Source organism: Camelus dromedarius, chromosome 7 (assembly GCF_036321535.1).
Source record: "Camelus dromedarius isolate mCamDro1 chromosome 7, mCamDro1.pat, whole genome shotgun sequence".
NCBI classification, from domain to species: domain Eukaryota; kingdom Metazoa; phylum Chordata; class Mammalia; order Artiodactyla; family Camelidae; genus Camelus; species Camelus dromedarius.
The window spans coordinates 392688-415069 of NC_087442.1; the positions used below are offsets into that span (position 1 = coordinate 392688).

Below are 22382 nucleotides of genomic sequence, written 5' to 3' on the forward strand. Positions count from 1 at the left end.
CTCTCAGTCTAGAGACAGTGTCTTCACTCCTGCTCTGTCAGGAGAGCAGCAGCCTCTTTCATGTGATCGGCCTCCTTGGTTAAAGACAGACACACTTGGTGATAATTCAGGTCCAGACAGAACCGTTCTTCCATCCCGTGGACTCCTGGAGGCAGTGAGCCAGGGCTTGAACCAGGGACTTAAGACAGCAAAAATTCCCACGTGTTTTCTAAGTATGAAAAGATGCAATCTGGCAGAAAGTATCGTTGAATTATATAAATGCAAGCAGATGTACTTGCATAAACTTTGTGTTATAAAATCATGGCTATGAGAAGTTGACAAGGCTCTGAAACGGGAGTGGAGTTTGAGGCCTCCTGAAAGCTTGATGGGGGGCCAGCTGGGTTTGGGAGGGTGAGCGCCGCTTCACGCGTAGCAGAAGACCTAGGAGTGTCCGCCCCGCAAGCTGCACAGCACGCCTGTTCCCCACGTGCCGACCTGGGCTGCCCTGGTGTTGCAAATGAAGTTGTGAGCGCGCTGCAGCCAGCCCGCGACCACGCCCATTCTGTCCCCTGGCCCACCCCTGCACCCCTGCCCACCTCCACGACCGCCTGGTGCCCGCGGCCACGCCCACCTCCACCCACGGCCACGCCCACCCCGCCCCGTTTTCCCGCGCGCTTGCGCTACAGAAGCAGAACTGAGTAGTTGTGACAGAGACTGTTTTGCCCACAAAGTTGACAGTAGTTACTATTTAACTTAAATATTTAGTATTTTACTGCCTTACAGAATCTGTACTAATAAAAGTAATGAGTTAAGTTTGCTTCACATAAAAACACATCGCTTACAGAAAACATCCACATGAAAGGTTTGGTTCAACAGCAAGGTTGCTGGTGACATCTTTTTCCTTCACCTCCATCTAGCTGGGTGAGGCAGCCGTGGGCACAGGGTCAGGTGGGTCCTAATTAAGGTGAGCATTACAGCAGTTAGTAAAAGGTCATTATCCTGAGGCTCCTGAAAGCCTTTCTTTCTCAAGTGTGGGAGCAAACCCGAAGTGCTCGCCGTGAGACCCTCGATCGGCGCGGTCTCCATCTCAGTTTTCAGTTACTGACTGACTTTTGTGTTTAGGTTTCAGATACGGAAGAGCTTGCCCCGCCGACGTGTCTCTCGGATCTTCCACCGTTTTCAAGGTGTTTAATAGGAATAGTACTGAAGGCTCCGAGCGCAGTCAGGTAACCCTCTTCCCTGGGCGGCCGCGACCCCGGTGTGGCCGTGACCTCTCCGCAGCTGGAGCGCTGCTCCCTTCACTCCCCGCCCCTCAGAAGGGCATCTTTCTCCTAAGAAACACATTCCACACAATTTTTTTCTCATTTTATCAGCAGTTAAAAATATTAACACTATACTTCAAAGAGAGATTGTAACTTTCTGTGAAATATATTCATCCAGAGTCTCTGGTTAGGGTTACTGTAACTGAAGTTCAGTTAGAGGGAAACACTTTGGCTGTTAACGTGCACTAAAACTCTTCCACAATGCGCCCTTCGGAAATGCTTGACTTGGTTAAACTGCGCTGTGGTTTTCACTCGGCACACGGCTGCTCCTCGTTCCTCCGGGCCCTCTGTCCCGTGACCCACACTCTAGGGTCTCTGTGGCGCCTGCAGGGCTGCGGGGCCACAGAGCGGTAGTGCTTGCCGGGGTCCAGTGCCAGCGGACAGTAACGGCAGATGTGTCCACCGAAAACTTCAGAGAGCGTCACTTTTAGCAGCAGTGAATTATCTGTCGGCAGCATTAAACCCTTCCTGTGTGCGTTGTGAGCATGCAAGTAGCTTTTTCACTTTCTAGGACGTCCAGGGACTCCTTCCACCACTGTCACCTGCCTCCAGAGTCCCCGAAGTGAGGGGCTTGCTTCACAGAGGTGGAAGGAGGTAATCAGCCTCCCGTGGTGCCTGAAAACTGGAGCTCATGGTGGTTCATGGACCTTGGCTGCATTTGTCTTTGTATAAAGTATTGGAATATATACTGTGGAGTAACTTCTGGTGTTTATTACATTTTTGCAGGTCATTTTTAGATGAATTGAAGGCATGTGTCACTTCTGACGATATTGAAGGCATTGTATGTCTCACAGCTGTTACACACATTATTCTGGTTATTAATAAAGGTTGGTTACACTTCCTGTCATGTTGTCTGGGCCCTTGCTAGGCGTGTCTTATGTAGAACTGTGGGGAATATCTGGGAAGAGGCCCCTGCTGGTCAGGCTCTCACGTGCTCTAGATGCCTGCTGCCCCAGGCGTCCACTGCTGGCTGCCAGCTCACCCTCTGAATGCAGTTCCCGTCCGCGTCCCCCTGTGGACCTGCCACGTACCCTTCTCTGTGCCTCGGAGCTGAGCTTCTGTTGACTTGTCATGTATTACCGTTGTTGTGTGTGCTTAAAGCTCTGAATTTGTGCTTGCTCACGGTGGTATGTTTTGGTATTAACTTTGATGTGTCTGCTGTTTTGCTTGAGCTTTAACCCTGTCTATTCTGATTTCCCAACCAGTTGAAAAAGTATAGAAAAATAACTGGAGATACCTATGAAAGGCTTATCTCGGTGTAAAATACAGTAGTGTCCCTGTAGATGGACTACTGTTAAGTTTCTGTATTTTTTGTTCAGTTTTACTAAAGTTGAAATTGTTTTCTGAGTAACGTATTACACGTAGAGCATGCTTTTCTCAGGACAAGCTCCACCCACAAGCCTGAATGCATAGTATGGCTGCACACTGGTGACACCACAAATGTCTAGCTAGTCTGACCCAGGAAGACTTGCCCGAGGGAGCCCCTGGTGGTGATCAGCAGGCTGGGGAGTGCGGAGGGTGTGGGACAGAGGCTGGGCCCTGGGAGCCCTCGTGCCACACAGATGATGACCCTGAAGTGTGTTTCTTGAGGGGCGCAGGTGAGCGTCAAGTCTGATGGCCTACGTAGAACTCCTGGGGCCCGGGCTGCGGGGACAGAGCTCACGGGGCCGTAGGGCCCCCTCAGAGCTGGTGAGGTGCTTTCATACACATTCAGTGGTCCTTCTGACCCCTTTATGGGGGATTATTACTGGTCCACAGGTCAGTAGGTGGGTTTACTCAACGGGGAGGGTAGGAGGCTCAGTCCTACTGAAGCTGCACCCATGCTGACAGAGCAAGTGTGCTTTTTGTGTGGAGTTCAAGTCTTTTTCTGTCTTTAACGTACCTTTCCCCACAGGTAAACTTAAGAGCTCAAAAGTGCAGGATGTTGCGGCGACTGTTCACAGGAAACTGAAGGCATTCATGGAGATCACTCTGGAAGAGGACAGCAGGGAGAGGTGAGCACGGCTACACCCCAGGTCTGGTCATCTGAGGACCACTGGTTCCCCTTAGGTGTGTTTCAGATCACGCTTTCATTTCCGCTCATTACAGCCAGGTAGAAAACTGGGGATTGAAAAGATGGAAACATTTTTGTTGGCAAAACTCCTTGAGCATATGTTTAATTTACTTCCTCATTCTGTCTTTAGGAGCAAAAACAAAACTGTCATTTGCAAAATTCTACTCTAGAAAAGTAAGGGCATACACACTCATTTTATATGGCTTTAAACCTAGACAGATTATTTTTGGTGGCTTGCTGTATTTTTGAAACCACGGGCGTCCCGGAGACATAATTACCCTGTTTACAAGTATCCCCATTGGGAACGGGAAAGCCCCCTCCAGAGGCTGGAGGGCTATGCATCCCTTCTTACCTGCTGGGTGGCTCGTCGCTGCCACAGGGCCTGCTTTCTAGGAATGTGTTCACTGGGCTGTTTTTGCTGCTATATATACTGTTTCTGTCATGCTGTGCAATTTACTATAGACTTTTGACCGGACCAGCCAGAGAAGCAGTGTTCTCCTGCAGTTTTCTGAACATTATATGGTCGAATGTTACAGGGCTCTGAGCCAGGTGATTAGTTTGTTCACCTGGAAATCAGCTGCTTCCCATAGCTACTTTCTGCCCTGGAGAAGGGCTTTCAAACTCCTGACTGCTCACTTACGAACAAGGACCTCTTCCTTCTCCATCTGTGTGCTTCTCTCCCCTTTTGTTGTCTTGTGGCATCAGCCAGGCCCCCAAGACGGCACTGAGAAGGAGCGGTGGTGGGGCACACTTGTCTTGTGTGTGACCTTGGTGGGAAGGCTGCTCGTCTCCCACCAGGAGGCACATGTTGGCTGTAGGTGTTCTTTATCAGGTTGAGGACGTCCCCCTGTTCCTAGTTTGCAGGTTGCTCTTGTCCTGAGTGAGTGTTGGGTTTTGTTAAATGCTTTTCTCATCTACTGATAGGATTGTGTGATGTTCCTTCTTTAGCCAGCTGATGTGGTAGGTTTTGCATCAGCTGATTTTTGGGTGTTGAACCGGCCTTGTATGCCTGGCATGAATCCTACTTGGTCATGGTGTATACTTTCTTTGTACACTGTTGCGATTGATTTGCTAATATTTTGTTGATTATTTTTGGATCCATGTTCATAAGAGAGATTGGTCTGGTTTTCTTTTCCCGTAATGTCTTTGTCTGGCTTTGCTGTTAGGGAAATGCTGGCCTCATAGAATGAGTTAGGAAGTATTCCCTGCGCTTCTGTATTCTGAAAGAGACTATAAAGAACTGGTGCCACATGCAAACCAGTGAAGTTAGAACACTCCCTCACACCATACACAGAAGTAAAATCAAAATGCTTAAAGACTTAAACATAAGACAGGACACCATAAACCTCCTAGAAGGAAAAATAGGCAAGACATTTTCTCATATAAATCATAGCAGTGTCCTCCTAAGGCAGTCTACCCCGGCAATAGAAATGGAAGCAAAAATAAACAAATGGGACCTAAGTAAACTTACAAGCTTTTGCAGAGCAAAGCGAACCATAAATAAAACAGACAGCCTATGGAATGGGAGAAATTATTTATGAATAATGTGACTGACTAGGGTGTAATTTCCAGACTATACAAACAGCACATACAACTCAATAACAGAGAAACAAACAACCTAATCAAAAAATGGGCAGAAGACCTAAACAAGCAATTCTCCAATGAAGACATGCAGATAGCCAATAGGCACATGAAAAAATGCTCAATATCGCTAATTATCAGAGAAATGCAAATCAAAACTATAATGAGATATCACCTCACACCAGTAAGAATGGCCATCATTCAAAAGTCCACAAACAATAAATGCTGGAGAGGGTGTGGAGAAAAGGGAACCCTCCTACACTGCTGGTGGGAATGTAGTTTGGTGTAGCCGTTATGGAAAACGGTATGGAGATTCCTCAAAAAACTAAAAATAGAGTTACCATATGATCCAGCAATCCCACTCCTGGGCATATATCTGGAGGAAACTCTAATTTGAAAAGATACATGCACCCCAATGGTCATAGCAGCACTATTTACAATAGCCAAGACACAGAAGCAACTTACATGTCCATCAACAGATGACTGGATAAAGAAGTTATACACACACACACACACACACACACACACACACACACACACACACAAAATGGAATACTACTCAGACATGAAAAAGAATGAAATAATGCCATTTGCAGCAACATGGGTGGACCTACAGATAGTTGTACTGAGTGAAATAAGTCAAACAGAGAAAGAATAATACCATATGGTATCATTCGTATGTGGAATCTTAAAAAAAGAGAAAAAGGACATAAATGAACTTATTTGCAAAACAAACAGATTCACAGACATAGAAAACAAACTTATGGTTACCAGGGGGGCAAAGGGGTGGGGAAAGATAAATTGGGAGTTCCAGATTAGCAGATGCTACTATATATAAAATAGATAAACAAGGACCTCCGGTGTAGCACAGGGAACTGTATTCAATATCATGTAATAGCCTATGATGGAAAAGAGTGTGAGGAGGAATATATATGTGTGTACAGGTGAATCATGCTGTACACCGGAAACTAACAACACTGTAAACCAGCTATGCTTCAGTTAAAGCAAATAGAAAAGAAGGAAAGAGCTGGGATGGCTTCGTCCTCAGGTGCCTGGCAGAACGCCCCGGTGAGTCATCTGGATCTGGTGCTTTCTCCTTCAGACTTTGGGATGGATGGAAGCCTGTTCAGATTGTCTGTTTCCTCCCCAGTCGGTCTTGGTAGACTGTGCCTTTCGGGGGTTGGCCCGTCTCGTCGAGGCCATCTGCTTTGTGCGCATAGTGTGTCTTGAGCGTCCTTTGAATGCCCTGTAGTGATGTCTCCTCTTCCACTTCTGATGCTAGTGATTTATGTCTTCTCCCTTTGTCTTTCAGCCTGGCTAGAGGCTTATTGATAGCATTAAGTTTTCAAAGAATCAACTTTCGGTTTCATCGACTTTCTCTGTCGATCTCTTGTTTGCGGTTTTTTGATGACTGCTCTGGCTGTTACTGTTTCTCTTCGTCTGCCGGCTTTGGGTCTAACCTGCTCCTTTTTTCTGGTTCTCAAGGTGGAGGCTGAGATAAGACTTTAGGAATTTCATCTCCTCTGACAGGCCCCTCGGTGCCGTAATGTACCCGCTAAGCACAGCTTCTGCTGCATTGCACAGACTTTAATGTTATGTTTTTGTTTTCATTCAGTTAAAAATACTTTAAGATTTTTCTTGAGATTTCTGCTTTGACCCATGTGTTATGTAGAAGTGTGTTGTTTAATCTCCACACACGTCAGGATTTTCCAGTTATTTTCCTGTTACTGGTTTCTAGTTTAATTCCACCTGGTCTGAGAGTAGACGCTGTGTGGATTTCTGTTCTTTTAAATCTGTTAAGATGTGTTTCGTGACCTAGGGTGTGTCCTGTCTTGGTGAGCATCCACGCAAGCTTGAGAGGAGCGTGCACGGTGCTGCTGCTGGGTGCAGGGCCTGTGGGGATCAGCTGTGTCCTCACTGACGCTTTTCTGCTGGGCCTGCCCATTTCTGATACAGGGGTTTGCTTTATATATCTTGTGATCCCCATATTGGGAGCATATGCGTTTAGAACTGATATATCGTCTTGGTGAATTGACCCTTTTATTGTTATGAAAGGTCCCTCTTTTTCTCTAGTAATACTTTCCCCCGTGATGTCCATTTTGTCAGGCATTAAGCCAGCTCCCCAGTGTCCTTTGGTGAGCATTTCCAGAGTGTTTGTGGCTTCTGTCAGGAGGCAGAAGCCCCATAGTGACTATGACACTGAAGCGCAGCCACGAGTCCTGTCCGGGTGCTGGTGTGATGGACTGTGGGCTCGAGAGGGTGGCGGCGAGCTCTGGGTGACAGCAGCACTGCCCTGTGGAAGACACACGTCCAGGGCTAAGCTGGCTCCCGGACGAAGTCCTCAGACCTTGTGCTGGGACCGCTGGACGTCTCATCTCTGGGGGACGGAGGAGCTGTCTGTAGGGAGGTGCTGAGGGAGAAACCGGGCCAGAGCTGGTGCTCTGCTGAGTCCTGCTGGGGCCGCGTAGCCACTGGCTGGGCAGCCACCCCATGGGGCCTGGAGGGCAGTGCCCTGCGGTGCCGCTGTTCTGTCCAGGCCTCCCGGGGAGGGCTGGGCCCTGTGGGAACCTGGCCCCGGAGAGCATGTGTCTTCTGCGGGGGTCAGAGCCGAGAGAGAAAGCCCCTCCCACATGGGGAATGTCCCTCCAGCGCCCGCTGACCAGGACCCGTGCCGTGCCTCTGTGAGCCTCAGCTGGGCACTGGAGCGGGGGCTTGGGTGTCCTTGGTTGTGAGCCAAACACATGCACTCAGTTATATGCTTTATTCTAGAGACTGGACTGTTTACTGTACAATTTCAAAAGGACATTTGAGGGAAAAACCCAACAGACTCTAGGTTTTATGAACTTGTTCTATTTCTAGGCATGTGGGGAAGAGGGAAGTGATACTCTGATCTGGAGGAAACAAGACTGTATATTTCTGAAAACACTTGTCAGTGCAGACATGAAGCAAGGTCATCAGAATTACAAACTAGATAATTGCTAAGTTATTGTCATAGGACATGGTAAAAATCTCAGAAATGCAAGCATTTTACAAGATTCCTTTGTTACAAACACCATTTCTAAGGTGAGAACTTGACTTGTGTTTAGTTAATTGAGAGGAAAGAGGGCTTAGAAGTTCAAAACTTACCCTGCGGAAAAGGAAAGGGTATTAACAGAATTTAAACACCGAGCATTTGTCACTGGTTTCCGTAGCTAATTCCTTCTTTCTTTGTGTTTCAGATTTCTCTATGAATCATCATCAAGAACTTTGGGAGCACTTTTGAATTCATAACCAAGGCCACATCTTTGGTTGTGTAAAAATAGAGAAAAAGGACTTACAGAAAGCGAAATGAATGTGTATTTTCCTAGTGTTTTTAATGTCAATACCCCATCAATAATGAAAGCGTGGGATTTATTCGGGGTGGGTGTGGGTAGAAAACTCGGAAGTCCTTACGCTTTTGCCCAGTGCCTGTGTAAATAATATACGTAACGTAAAGGACTCCAGGTATCATGGTGCGGAAACCCACGGTGCAAAGATACTTTTCTAGCAAACCTAGCTGTTTTTAAAGTGACTTTTATATTTAATGATTGCTTGCAGACTACAAGTAATAAAGCAATGACAACACCTATTTGTGTGTTTTAAGATGTTGGTGTGCATTGTCCCCTTCAGGGACAAGGGCTGCATTCTGAGGTGAGCCTGCCTTCCTCCCAGGGGGAGGGGTGCCACAGACGGAGCGGCTGGGCCGGCGGGGGTGGGCTGCCCTGTCCATGACCCCGCCTCACCCGCCCTAGGCCACCGTGGTCTCCACACGCGGACCCCGTCAGCCACTGTCCAGGCCTGATGGGAGGAGAGAGTGGCTTCAAACCCATGCACGTCCTGTCCTCAGACCCCAGCAGATGAGGAGAGAAGACCAGTGCTTCAGTGCCTGTTCCTCTAGGAAGGCAAGAAGTGGGCTATTTACCGCACTTACTGAGCATTTAGGATTCTGAGAACTGGGAGGTAAGGTGGCTTCCTTTAGCTAACTTTGAACACATGACTTTCTAAACACCTTTGCTAACTAAGCTATACTTTATATTGGTGAATTTGTGGTTTTTTTCCTTTTTTGCTCTTGCCTTGTGTCAAGAACAGGCAAACCTCATGAAGTGAACTGAGGCGTGTTCTTTCAGTGCTCCTGGAGGAGTTTGTGCAAGACGAGAAATAGTTCCTTGGACTTGTGGCACTCAGCTAAAACTGTGTGAGCTTGGTGTTTGTTTTCTTTGTGGGAAGAGGTTAATCGGCTTTTTAATTTGCATACAAGTTTTCAGAGTAGTCAGGTTTTCTTTTATCTTTTATCTTGATGTGTGAAATAGTCCAATTTGTCAACAAATATAATTCAGTTTTTATTAGGCCAGAATAGGTGATAAAGTCCTGTTGGAGGCATACACCCTTAGAAGCCCCTGCATGTGCGTGGGGATGCGGAGCCGGGACATGGAGCTTCAGGTCTGTGACAGCAAGGAGGGGACGGCTCAGATTCTCTGCAGAGGGGGCAGGCGGCCATGGGAGCCGGGGCCATAACTCCTGCTTCACTGGGGAGCAGGTTTAAAACATGCAAAACTGAGCACTGTATTGCTTATGCTCACATGTGTGATGGTAATATATTGACAAATAAGGGAAAAATAAAGACAAAAGCCAGAACACTGCTTATGAGAGGACAGTTAGGAGTCTCCAAAGGCAGTGACAAAAATGTTTCTTAAACTAGAAATAGTTCCGTTAGTCTCTCTGCCTTATATGTGTTACAAACATTCTTTTGTATTTAGTATTTGACAAAAATTGAAAGAAACAAAATCGACGTGAGGAAGTGGGGGAAAGCAAAGGTGCCCCTGGGGACACAAGTGTTATCGCCTGGGACCCAGCCGCGCACACGTGCCCACGGGCGGCCCTGAGGAGCCTGGGGGACGCATTGGCTGCGTGGAGTGAAGGTGCGACGGTTGCCTGCAGACATGGGGGAGGCTCAGATGGGTGTGCGTGTGGACACCTTGTGAGGCCAGAAAACCCACTGCAGGGCTGTGTGCACAGGCCAGAAGCCTGCCCCGAGCACAGGCCCCAGTGTCCCAGAGTAGGCCTGGGGGCTCCCCAGCTGACGGCCATGGGTCACAGGACCCTGAACAGTAGGACCTGCTGGTGGTGAGTGGTCATCAGACGGGCAGATCAGAGGCCTTGTTCCTGCCCAAGAGGCAGGGAGAGGGTCCCTGGACAGGGCGTCCCACAATAGTCTGTGCACCACGTAAGTCCAGGATGATTGCCTCAGGGAAGTGGCCCCAGTGAGAAGTCACAGTCGTTTGCCCAGGTCCCAGACTGGAGCCAAGAGTGACTGAGAGGTCCCAGAAGGAAGGATGTGACCTGCCTAGTGTCTCCCCAGAGGGCCCTGGGGCCACATCCGGGGCTCCTGGGGCTCAGCTCCTTGCCCCCAAGGCCTGAGCCAGTGCCCCCCGGAGGGTCCAGGAATGTGCTTCCACGTCTGCCTAGTCTCCTGGGTGTCACGACACCTTTTATGGCTAACTTGGGACCAAATCACATTTCTTCCGGAAAACAAAGGACATTTCTGAAAATGGGTTAATTTCTGCGGCTGTCTTACTAGTCTCTTGTTGCCTTCTCTGTCATGCTGCAGGCTTGTTTGGTGTTTTCTCCGAGCAAGGGGAAGTTTCCTAATTCGGGTTTCTCTGTGCTCCTGACCCCAGTGTCTGCCTAGGAGCCTCTGTCCCGCGAGGCACTGGCGTCTGCTCCTGTGGGTGGCCCTGGCCGGGGGTCAGCAGGAACTGGCAGCCCCATGGGTTTGCGCAGCAAACGCAGAGCAGTTTCCCTTCACACCTGAACCAAAAAGCTTTCCTCGGCCTCAGCCCAGTTTTCTGGGACTCTGGCCTCCAGAAGCCATCACTGGCGTGGGCAGATGGCTCTCCTGCCTCTGGACAAAGTGTGTCAGGCAGACACTGGGGGAGGGCAGGCTCCCAGTCTGCGTGGAACCTCGGGCCTGCTCGGGTTAAGGCAAATGGACAGGCAGTCTGTCTTGTAGCTGGAAAATCTCTTGACTTAACGGCCTCACAAAATTGGCAGGTTTTAGGTTTATCCAGAAAATGGTCAGAAAGTTTGCCTCCACATCCTGACACTGTCTCAGAATTACCTCTCCACTGCTGTGGGCTGTGCCAGCCCCGGGCCTCGTGTCCTCTCGCAAGCACCCTGTCATGGTCGTGAGGACAACCCGCGTCTTCCCCACGACCTGTCCCCACGCGGGCCACGCCAGGGGAGGTGGAGGGGGGGGGGGTCTCCACCGCCATAGTTCGAGTCATTGCAGGAGCACAGACGTCTGAGTTCAGAGAAGCTGGGATTGCTTTTTAGTTTTATTTTTTTGATTCTGTTAGTGTACATTTTATTTTTTTTATAAACGGTCACAATGTGCCAGTTTCTGGTGCACAGCACAGTGTCCCAGTCTTGCATACGCACATGTATTTGTTTTCATACTTTGGTATTGCGTTTTAAAACCTGAGTAATTTACATTCAGTGAAACACAACGATCTTAAGTGTACCTTTTGATGAGATTTGAAAAATATATTCAACCACATAGCCCTAGTCCACTCAAGGCTAGAACATCCCTGTCATCCGGAAAGCCCCTGCCCCTCCCTCAAGGGGCACCCACTGCTGGCGTCTTCGTCGGCACAGGGCGTGTGGCCTGTCTTTGATTTGATGGCGTGAGATGATGTGCGTCTTTGCCCCAGCAGCGTGTTGGACTCCCCAGTGGACTCCTGGACTCCCGCGGAGGCTCCCTTGTCTGCATCGACGTTCTCTGCTGGGGAGATGGGGGAGAGCCCTTCCTTTGCCACGCTGATGATGCCCTGGCTCCTTTCCGTTGCCAGCATCTGAGTGGTGTTCTCCTGAGCTGTTACTTTACCAGGAGCTGCATGGCGGTGGTTTTCTAACTGTATCATTCTTTGCATTGATCACTTGGATTTTTTCCTGCAAAGAACTTTCCTTCAGTAACCACTTGGTTACTCTCAAGTTTTATTCATGGAAAAGTCAGGGTGAACACTTTGATTCCTTTACTTCAGCGGTTTTTAGGAGAACAGCTTGGTGCCCCAGAAACCCCTAAAAGCCCCCAATGGGTTTTAGTATCGTCATGAACGAACGCATTTATGTCTGATGGGGATGGACCCATGGCAGGCACTTTTTATTGCCTCTTCAGGTTTGTTCTTGTGGTCCTTGAACACAACCCACTCTCCTAGAAAGTTTCTGTGCCAGGAGCTTCTCAAGTCTGGAGTTCTGTGCGTCACCCCTGGGGACGTTCTAGCCTGGCTTTGAGGTTAAACCTGGCCTGACATGTTGGTTTAGCCTCTTGGTAGCTGCGACACTTTCTTTATCTCTGAAATCTGAGTAACAACAACAATCATTTCACATCAGCAAGGTATCAGATGTGAAGCACCTCTGAGATGCAGGAGGAGACAGCGAATGCTTCCCCTCGCCCTTCCCCATGACCGACTTGACAGCCACCCCGTGCACGGCAGCGTCCTGCTGGGTGGGTGCCAGCCGAGGAGACCTGCCTGCTGAGAATTCCCACGTGCTGCTGTCACCAAGGTGGCACTCAGGTGGCGGTATTCCGGTTTTAATTGTAAATGGAGGTGAGGGTGCATGACATTCAAATTGGGATTTCCTCCAACCACTCCAGGTTACTGGTTCTCAGACGCCACCTGTTGGGAGTCCAGATCAGATGCAGATCTGTGTTGATTTGGTTTTCGTTTACCTCAATCAGCATCATTCAATTCTGCTTAGGACTTTAACCTCCCGCCTGCTGTGTTCTCACGTCTGCTCCGTTTGATCAGAGAGACACTTGCCTCTCCAAAGGGGACTGCAGGTTAATGGGTTACGGCTTGTTGGGTCCTCTGTGAGCCTTAGGCTAGTAGACAAAGTGGAGACATCAGGGCACTGTCCTTGTGAATGAAGCCTCGCTCTGAGGAAAGTCCAGTTCTGAAACCCAAACAGCAACCCTCAGCCCTCTAATGGGAAGTGGCCAAAGGAGGCGGACACATCAGATTGCAGACGCCCAGCTCCCAGCCCAGCCCAGAGCAGAGCTGGTCTGAAGAAGACGTGGTCCCTTTGGGCCCAGGTCACTTGGGGAGCAGATGACGGTGGGTGGCCCCGGGCTGAGGGCAGCGCCCGAGCCTCACATGGTGTCTCTGCTGCTTTGCCAGGGCACTTCCAGCCAGGGGGCCCTCATGTGCCGCCTGTCTACCTAGAACACTCTGCTGACAGACTGACTTGCCAGCCCGTCGGGAGAAGGTGACTCCGCCAGGTTCACATTCGGGAGAAGGAGGGCTGATGCCTGCGGCCTCTGACTTCCTCTGAGTAAAAAAACAGCACCGAATTAACATGCAGCCTTCGGGTTGCCAAAGCCTCTGGAATCGACACCCTAGGAGCAACCAGTCAGCATGTACCAAGTCCAAGCTCGTCCTGCTCGCTGCACAACCGGCCACTAAGTCGTGAGGCAGGTTGTCGGGACAAGGAATAGCGACTTTATTCAGAAATCCAGCAGACTGAGAAGGTGGTGGACAGTGTCCCAGGGAACCGTCTTGCCCAGGTGTGGAGGTTAGTTTCTTTTACAGAACAAGGAGTGGGGGTGAGGAGGTAAAGTTAAAAAAAAAGGGTAATAAATTGTTGCAAATATTTCCTGGTTGCAGGCAGATTCCCAGACTCCGGAGCGGAGGTATTAATTTCTTCCTTCCTGGTCATTCACAGGGGGCCCTTGTCAGGATGTGTCCTGTGAGCTAAACAGGTGTTTCAGCTCAGTGCTCATCACCCGGGAGGCAGGGTTCCTGGAGGTGGGCCGCTGTGTCTGCTTGAAGCTTACAGGCAACAACAGCCCCTTAGTGATTAATTTGTAGCAAAAGAAATAGAATAAAAAGGTTAAAGCAAAAGAAGCTGATCCAACATGGAGTCAGATTTATGTTCTTCCCTGCGACAAGCACCCTGGCTGAGCCCTTGCTCTGGAGAGGTCTGGGCACCACTGCAGGCACTGACCCTGGAGCTTCCTCCCTGGGTCACCCTGAGTCCACCCCGCACTGGCCTGGTATCCTGGGAGGACGTTAGGATCTCCCCAGCTCAGTACCTCCCAGAGGCGGGGTCGCCTGGCTGCTGTTGGTGCCTCCCCTCGTTATGAGGCGTTTCTCTCACCAACCACTAACAACCGTCTGTTAACAACAAGGACTCTTGCACACGGCTATACAGAAAACACCTGGGCAGCACAGGGACCCACAGTCAGTGTCTTGTAATAGCCTATGATGGAAAAGGATCTGAAAGTGTTGTACATGTAACTGAATCATTTTGCTATACATCTGAAACTAACCCAACACTGGAAATCAACCATATTTCAATTAAAAAATAAAATTATAAAAAAAAAAAGGAGAGATGGTGTAGCCGGAGCCTGGAGAGTTCAAAGGAAGTAGCTCAGAGTTGGTTTTGGAGATGAAGCCTGAAGCAGCTCAGTCAAAGAGTGTTAGCCAAGCGGCACCATGTGTGTGGTTCTGAGGAGTGAGTGAGTGTAAGTGAATACACACCACGATTCAAACGGAGTGGAGAGTATAAAGTGGAGAGTACTTATTTACTGAAAAAATTAATAATAAGGAACCTGAGGCTGAGCCACCTTTCAGTGGAGCAACTGACAGGCACCGGGAAGCCAGGCGAAGCCAAGGGCTGTAGGAGGCAGAGGCCCCCCAGGGCTGGAGATGCAGGTGCGGGCCGGGGTGTCTGGCTCCAGAGCTGCCAGGCAGGCCAGGGTCAGCTCTGTGTCTCCAGCCCGTGTCACTCGGCCCCCTCCTCCAGGACAGAGTGCCTGCCTGGCCTCATGCAAGCCTGAACCCGTCATGCATGTCCTGATGGACACGTGTCCCGTGTCCGGGGAGAATTCCCACAAAGACCAGCTTGAGTGCTGCTGGCCATGAGGGGACAGACACCAGCCCCATGCCACACCAGGTTAGCCTCAACTCCTAACCCCTTGTCTGGCTGGCAAAGTGCGATAATGTGGCCCCCACATGCTCACCCGGATTCCTCCGAGCTGTAGGGTGCAGCTCCCCTCTCCCCACTCTGGGGCTGTGGCCTGGAGTCTGGTGGCACTTGGCAGGGGACTGAGCTGTTACTCAGGGGCCAGGGAGGTGCTGCAGAGGGGAGGGAGGCAGGGTGCACTGGGAGTGGTGGGCGACGTCCCTTGCTGAGCATGGGCAGTCTCTTGGGGCAGCAGCCCCTGCAGGACGGGATGGGAACGGTTTGCTCCTGCCCTCGAGATGGGCTCTGTGACTGTCCCAGGCTGGCGGCCAAAGGGCCCATCAGAGGCCCCTTCTCCTGGGCCTAGCAAAACTGCTCCTGATGAAGGGGAAACACAGTGGGCATCCCAGCCCAGCACACCAAGCGCCCCTGACCAGAGGGAGGACACAGTTGGTGCTGCTCATGCAGAACAGCCTTGTGACTCATATCTGAGCCCCACTCCCACGGTTTCCACGGCCACTGTCCCAGCAAGTCAGCCGTGGCTGTGCCATGTTTTTCAGCAGAGTTGGGGTGAGGGCTGGCTTCCCACTCTGAACACCTTCTGGCCCTAATCAGACGTCAGGGTTGTTCTGGTCAGCTCCGAAGTTGTCCCGAGCCCTGACTGACACAGTCAGAACCCTCAGCTTGATCTGTTACTGCTCGGCGACATGAGGCCACAGAGCTGGTGTGCTCGGGGCTGGGATGTGAGCCCTGAGTAGGGTCGTCCTCAGGTGGGGCCCTGAGGGGACACATGGCTCAAGGACCTTGAAAATCTTGGAAGAGTCATTCCTTGGCCTGTGACTGCAAATATGTTCTTGCTTAACCTGTGCAACCGCATCCCATGCAGACCGTGGCTGCATATTAGAAGCATTAGCAAGTGCAACAATGACAGACTGGATACTTTCATAAGGAGAGAGGCCTCCCCGACCTAAAGGGCCCAGGGAGTGAGCATGTGTGTGAGCGTCTGTGTGCCTTGTACCACATCCAGACATGTTCTCACACGCACACACACCTGTGTGTTGGGTCCAGCACAGGGGACACCTGCACACAGCCCCTGCCCGCTGAAGTCTGGGCTGCCTCTGGAACCGGCCTGTTGCTCTGCACGAGATTCCTCTCCTCCCTCCCTCCCTCCCTCCCTCATGCTCCATTTCTCTGCTGTTAGCTCCTCTGTCTGGTTGGCAAGCTCGGCCCTGTGGCAGGTGGCGCAGCGCCCAGCACAGGTCTGCTGTGGTCACAGCGGGGTGCCCTTCCCTGCCCCTGTCGTGGGTTCTGGGCTTCTCCCCAAGCCTCGTCGCTGCGGTGTTCTCGCATCCATCCTGTACCTCCGATTCCCATTTCCCCTTCCTGGGGTCATGTCAGCGTCCTGAAGCTGGGGCGAGGGGTGACACAGGACCGGGTTCCAGAAACCCCTGTTGGCAGCAGCCAGTCAAACAAGGAAAGGACAAACAGTCCCAGGCCCTTCCTCAGAGCCCCTGTAACAATGCCCAGGAAGGAGGCGCCCGCCCCAAAAGTAAACAGCCCTGCGAGTTCAGGCTCAGGAGGGGCCCTGGCTCCTCTGGGTGCCTCACGACAGCCGACCGCCGTGAATGCCCTCGGATGTGCCCAGGGTGGCCCCAGTGGCCTCCGTGTGGGCAGGGCGCAGCCCCTCGAAGTCGGGCAGGTGACTGATGATGTAGACCCGCATCTACAGGAGTGGAGGTGGCGTCGGGTGTCACACTGAGCCCTTTCTCCTCCTGCCCTTGGACCCCCGAACCACTGCAGGGCCTGCCCTCGAGCCCACCTTGACCTTATTTCCATTCTTTCCCTACTGTTTTGCCAGCAAACATGTCTCTGGTCAGCTTTCTGGACTCAGAGGACAGACTTGCCCGTCAGCCTCCAGCCTTCACTGGGCTGTATCTCAGCCGGGAGCCCGTGCTTGGGTGGGCCCCGTGTGCTCACACGGTGGTTGGCGGAGTGCTCAGCGGAGCTGAGCAACGAAGGCTGGTGGCCATTCTCAGACAAGTCTTCGGGTGAGTCATCTCACTGACATACCCTACACCAGGAGGCACATCTGCTTTGAGGTGAGACCCCCGCGGTGCTGACCCAAGTCTGGCTGCTGAAAATAACGTGCTGATTAAACAAACCGTCTGCAAAAAGCCCATTCACTGTGCTTTCCCCCCACCTTGTGGGATGGGGAACAGCGCGTGGGAACACGAGGATGAAGGCGGCTGCTGCCTCCCAGGGAGGACAGTGTCCCTGCAGAGTGGACCTCCATCTGGGTCAAAGATAGGCTCCCTGCCCACCTGTCAGGCCAGGGGAGACACAGGAGCAGGACTGCTTTCTTGGGTGCAGGCACTGAGACTGTTGAACAGGGTGGGTGGGAGGGGCCTGGGAACTGTGGGACAGTCAGGCCCAGCCCCAAAGCCTGCACAGCCCAGCCTTGTCAGGGTGGGGAAGCTCCGGGAAGGCTGCGGGAAGCCTGCCGGAGGCACCATGGGAATGGGAGCTGACCTGGGGTCAGAGGAGGGTGGGGAGCCAGATGCTGAAGCAGGCACGGGGTGACGGAGGGGACGAGCCTGTGGTAGGGTGTGTGGGACACGCAGCACAGCCACACTCATCCTCACCTGCCAGCCACACTCACACACTGTCTGCTGACACACAGCCCCCATCCACTGAAGGACCCCTTCCATGCCCAGGTCTCCAGTTAGTAGAAGTTCCCTGGGAGGAGCACGAGGTCCCCAGCGCCCCTGGCTGGAGCCTTGGACAGGGACCAGCAGAGGGCCAGCCACGGGAGGAGAGAAGGGCCCCCAGCTGACCTGACTTGGCCATATGCCAACTGTGGGTTCCAGACCCCGAGGACTGGACCTCGGGACCGGGGTGGCTCCCACGCCGCAGCTCCATCCCCACTGACCCCCCAGGTTAGGCTCCCACGGCCCTTCCCTTTCAGGGGTGGGGGGCACGTGCTGCCCACGCTGCAAGTGCAATTCTGACTTGGCCATGAGGAGGGGTGGCCGGCAGGGCAGTGCGACTCCATGGGACCCGGCGGGAAGGGCGGGGGCGGGGGGGGTAACCGAGGTGGGTGGTGGGCCAGGGCCCGGCAGGTGGAGAGGGGCCGAGGAAACTGCGGGGGAGGCGAGGCTCCGAGCCCACAGGGGCGGCAGGAGGCGAGGGGCGGGGCCCGGGGGGGCTGGGCGCCCCCAGACGCGGCGGAGGAGCTGCGAGGGCCGGAGCTGGTGGCGAGGACCTCTCCCCTGTTGGGGGGGGGGGGTCCGGGCGGGGGTTAGGACCTGCGGGGAGCACCGCGTGTCGGCGGCGGGACCTGCGAGGTGCGCCGAGTGTCGGGGGCGGGGCCGGGCGCGGCGGGGGCGGGACTGGGCGTGCCGGGGGGCGGGGCCGGGCGCGGCGGGGGCGGGACTGGGCGTGCCGGGGGGGCGGGGCCGGGCGCGGCGGGGGCGGGGCCCTCGGCGCTGTCCGGTGCTGAAGCCGCGGCAGCGCCGGGAGCGCGGGGAGGAGCGGCCGCCATGGACTGAGCGCCGCCAACATGGGGCCGCCGCTCGCGCTCCCGCTGCTGCTGCTGCTTCTGCTGCTGCCGCGCGCCCCGCCCGCCGCCCCCGCGCCCGCGCCCCGCGCCCGCCCGCTCCCGGGGCTGCTCGGTGAGTGGGGGTCGGAGTCGGGGGTCGAGGTGGGGGAGGGGCGCCCGAGTGAGGGGGCGGGGGCGAGGGGCTCTCGGTGAGAGAAGGGGGCGTGGGGCGCCCAGGTAGCGAGGGGGAGAGGGTGGGGGAGGGGGCGCCTGCGTGAATAGGGCGGGGGCGTCTCGGGAGTGAGGGGAGGTGGGGGAGGGGCGCGGGGGGCGCGGGGTCCGCGGGTGCTCCCGGCGCGCGCGCGGCAGCAGTTCGCTGCCCCTCGGGGGCCGCGGGGCGGCGGGGACGAGCGCTGCGTGGGTGAGCTCCCCGCGTGTTGGTGCCGCGTGCGCCGCGGGCCGCGCCGGGAGGCCGCGCGGGGAGGGACCCACGCGTGCGCGGCTGGGGTGACTGGGAGGGGCGCGCGGGCGTGGGTCCTTGGCTCCCCCGCGGCCTCGGCCCCACGCGCCGTCCTCCGCGGCCTCCTCCCCGCGCGTCACCACGCGAACTCCTGGGCCAGCTCCGCACAATCAGACGGACATTTTCCTTCTGTGACAGGAGTGGGAGGACGAGGGAGGGGACGAGCCCAAGATCGCCTTCCCTCAGGCACGGCCTTCACCATTTCCACCCAGGGAACGTTCTGTCCCCCACGGACCTCGCTCCGCGCGCATCTTTTTTTTGTTTCGGAGGTTTACCGTAACGCCAGTAAAGGCCAGCGTTTCCGTGGCTTTGAGGCCGGAATTACTGAACATAATAGATTAGAATAATAGGTGTTACCAGACTGAGTCAAATTCAGGTCCAGGGCTGGGAGAGGGGCCTCCTCAGCCGGTCTCCCCCTCCCATCCTGGCCTTGCCCTTCTGGTCTCCCGTGGGGTTCACTGTCCCAGTCCCAAGCAAACAAACTGCAGGGAGCGTTGGGGAGGCGGTCTCCCTAGATTTCTGGCCAATATGGGCCAGTTGCCCTGAATTTCTCCCTTGCTGTCCTGGGTCCTCACGCACTTCCTGGCAGGTGGGGAGCCTGGCACAGCTTGAGGGAGAGCTGGTGCTCCCAGAGGAGAGCTACGCCTGCTGGGGTGGAGTCCCGGGGTGGGTATCTGCTCTTGTCCCCGACATCCTGGGCGATGTTGTCAGAGCCATTTCAGGCACAAGTCATCCTTGCCAGGGGAGCCCCACCTGGGGAGGCCTGGGGGCCTCACTCACTCTGCCCTGACCTCCAGGACCTTGCCCCAAACCAGTGCACCGGTCCGATTCTGCTGGGCTGTGTTCCTTCCTCCCTCTGGCTGAACTGGCATATCACCTTGTGCGAGGGCTGTTTGCTCAGCTGGCCAGACGCCACCCTCCACATGCACACAGGTCAGAGAGACCAGGATCAGCTGACACCGGCCAGTCAGCCTCCTAGGGGAGGCAGCTTCAGTGGGATGAGGAGGGGGCTGGTCCTCGACTTCTCTCTTTCCATTGTAATTGCCAGTTCACAGTGTTATTTAGAAATCAGAGAGAAAGGAGGAAGGGGGAGGTGCTGAGGGCGGGAGCAAAGGAAAAAAGGAAAACCCAGGGACGGAGGGATGTGAAGGGAGAGGGCTGCTCAGCTGCTGGGCCGTGTTGCCTGACGCAGCCATGGTGTTTTGGCTGCAAGCACAGTTGAGTCATGAGGAAGGGGCGCCTCATTCCCCCTCTGTTCACTGTGTGCCCCAAGGGAGCCTCCTAGGTGCAGCCTTGATGTGGGACAACAGTAGGGCCCCGGCATTGTTAGGACTGTCTCAAGGACTCCAGGTGACAGGTTTAACTTCTGTATCCTGAGGAACTGTGCGTACAGACAGTGAGATGGAAGTGTGGTTTTCCCATTTGGGGACCCAACCTGAGGTCTCAGGTAGCCTTGTCTGCCTGTGTATGCTCCTGGTCCTGTTCACCCAGCCTCCTCTCCCTGCACCATCCTCACCCAGAGGGCTGCTACCCTATCTTGGAATCCACATCCTGTCTCCGGACAGCTCAGGGGAGCCATGGTCGCCCCTGAAGGCATATGCTGCCATGTTTCCTCCTTCAGCCACCTGGGTCTTGTTTGATCGTGATCGTACCAACCTCAGTTTCCTGTTGGTGGTGTACGAGGAATGCTGTCTCTGCCTTAGATGTGGCCCAGCCATGTCACTTGTGCCCAGGTATTTATTTAGCAGTTCAATGCTCAGCCTCAACTGAAGGCCCACAGAAGGCACGATTCCAGGAGATGCAAGTTTTGCTCTTCACTTGTATCGTAAAGCTGGGGGGTTGAATGAGGGGCCAGATATCACCAGACCCAAGACCAGTTCTTTCTGCACAGAATGCCGCGCCTTGAGCCAGGGGCCTGTTCACATTTAGCTGGTGAAGGAGCTCTTGCTGAAACGCTGGGTCAACAAAACTCCTGTGTCCAAGTTTATCCACATGCCACGGCGTGACCCTGTTTCCACCACAGCTGTGGGCAACACCCCAGTGACAGTGGCTGTCCTGCGTCTGCTCTTCAGGGCACCCTTTCCTGTGATCCTGTTGCCTTCCTGACCTGCACCCCGGCTCTGCCCACATCCTTCTGGTGCAGAAGGCCCCTTGAGGCACACAGTGCCTGTTGCTTGTGGCACTATTGTCAGAGCTGAAGGGGGCAGGGATGTGGCACCCCCACCATGGTGTGACTCAGCCTTGCTCATAGCCAGAGCACCGTGGCTCGCCGGGCAAAACGACACCGGCTGCTGAGCAACTCTTCTCCTCACGTGTGTCCATCTTTGGGTTTTCCGTCTCCCTCTTTCTGCCTTTCTCTGTGGTTTCAGGATGTCCTTTTGTTCAGGTGCTCAGTGCTTTCCATAAGTCCGCCGTGAACAGGAGCCTCTTGTCCCTAAGGCATTCTTCAGTTACAGGGAGGCCCGTTTGTGAACCTGCTCTGGCGGCCCCCACGTTGACGAGCAGTTGTAGAAAAGGTCCTCCTCTTTTGCTAAAGAAATAGGAACTTCACTTCCCAAAGGATAGGGTCAACCTTTCATGCAAATTTTGCTTGGAGAATCCAAAGTCAGACCCAGCCAGTGCACCTGGCTTTGAAGAAGGCTCCCATTTCCCTCCTTTGTTTTTGCCTCTTGATTTGCCCACACGGAGCTGGGGAGAGAGCTGCCGGGAGCAGGAGTCAAAGCAGCCTTGCTTTGTCAACGAGATGGCATGATGCTTTATTTTTAAATCAAAGCATCCTTCCTGCCAGGAAAGCACAAATCAGGCTTTACTTCTTGGGGTCCGGCGCTGAGCTCGTGGGCTGTATGGAAATGGGCAGCCCGCCCCTCCCCTGTGCCGCCTGCCCCCCGCTGGGCTGCGAGCCCTTTTCCGCCCAGTTGTCTCCTCCTCCTGCTGTGGCTCCTGCAGCCTCAGGTGCTGACGTCCAGGGCAGAGGGACTGGGGCACAGGGATGACCCCAGGCTTCTGGGAAAGGGAGGTGCCAGACAGTGGGCTCCCCCACAAATGCAGGGCGTGGGGTGGAACGGTGACGCGGCTGTCTCCTGTGTCCAGAGAGCACAGTTAAATGTGTCAGACTCAGGAGGGATGTGCGGCATGTGAAGAGGGTTCCAGACGGTCCCCTGTGTTCGTGCAGCTTCACTGTGTGTCTGAGCACCTTGCAGCCCTTCTTTTAAAAGCTGACCTGTTTTTGCACCTGGTTTACCGAGGGCACCGCCAGTGGTGCCCGCTGCGCGGTGCAGGGGTTGCTGCGTCTGTGGTTGTCTGCTCTCCACTTCCCCCGGTGCCGGTGTGGCCCCGCCGGTCCCCTCTGTGTGCCGGGAAGCATAAGGGCAGGGGGACACAGAGAGCCCGCGGCTCGGGGCGGGAGGC

General features: G+C 53.9%; 2 protein-coding genes and 1 long non-coding RNA gene across 5 annotated transcripts in view; all 3 read left to right on the plus strand.

Annotated features, from left to right (window-relative positions):
- Positions 1-8542, plus strand: part of NCAPG2 (non-SMC condensin II complex subunit G2) — a 48959-nt gene extending 40417 nt beyond the window's left edge. For both annotated transcript variants that reach the window (XM_031455831.2, XM_064487139.1), the window contains 4 exons: positions 1102-1205; positions 2028-2128; positions 3196-3295; positions 8154-8542. In XM_031455831.2, the coding sequence (XP_031311691.2) occupies positions 1102-1205; positions 2028-2128; positions 3196-3295; positions 8154-8205 (357 nt within the window). In that variant the 3' untranslated portion in view covers positions 8206-8542. The remainder of the gene's footprint in view (positions 1-1101; positions 1206-2027; positions 2129-3195; positions 3296-8153) is intronic.
- A 400-nt stretch (positions 8543-8942) lies between these two features.
- Positions 8943-13602, plus strand: LOC135321640 (uncharacterized). The gene is made up of 2 exons (XR_010381501.1): positions 8943-9148; positions 13131-13602. It is a non-coding gene; the product is annotated as an uncharacterized LOC135321640 (long non-coding RNA).
- A 4841-nt stretch (positions 13603-18443) lies between these two features.
- Positions 18444-22382, plus strand: part of PTPRN2 (protein tyrosine phosphatase receptor type N2) — a 519628-nt gene continuing 515689 nt past the window's right edge. For both annotated transcript variants that reach the window (XM_064487140.1, XM_064487141.1), the window contains exon 1: positions 18444-18587. In XM_064487140.1, the coding sequence (XP_064343210.1) occupies positions 18476-18587 (112 nt within the window). In that variant the 5' untranslated portion in view covers positions 18444-18475. The remainder of the gene's footprint in view (positions 18588-22382) is intronic.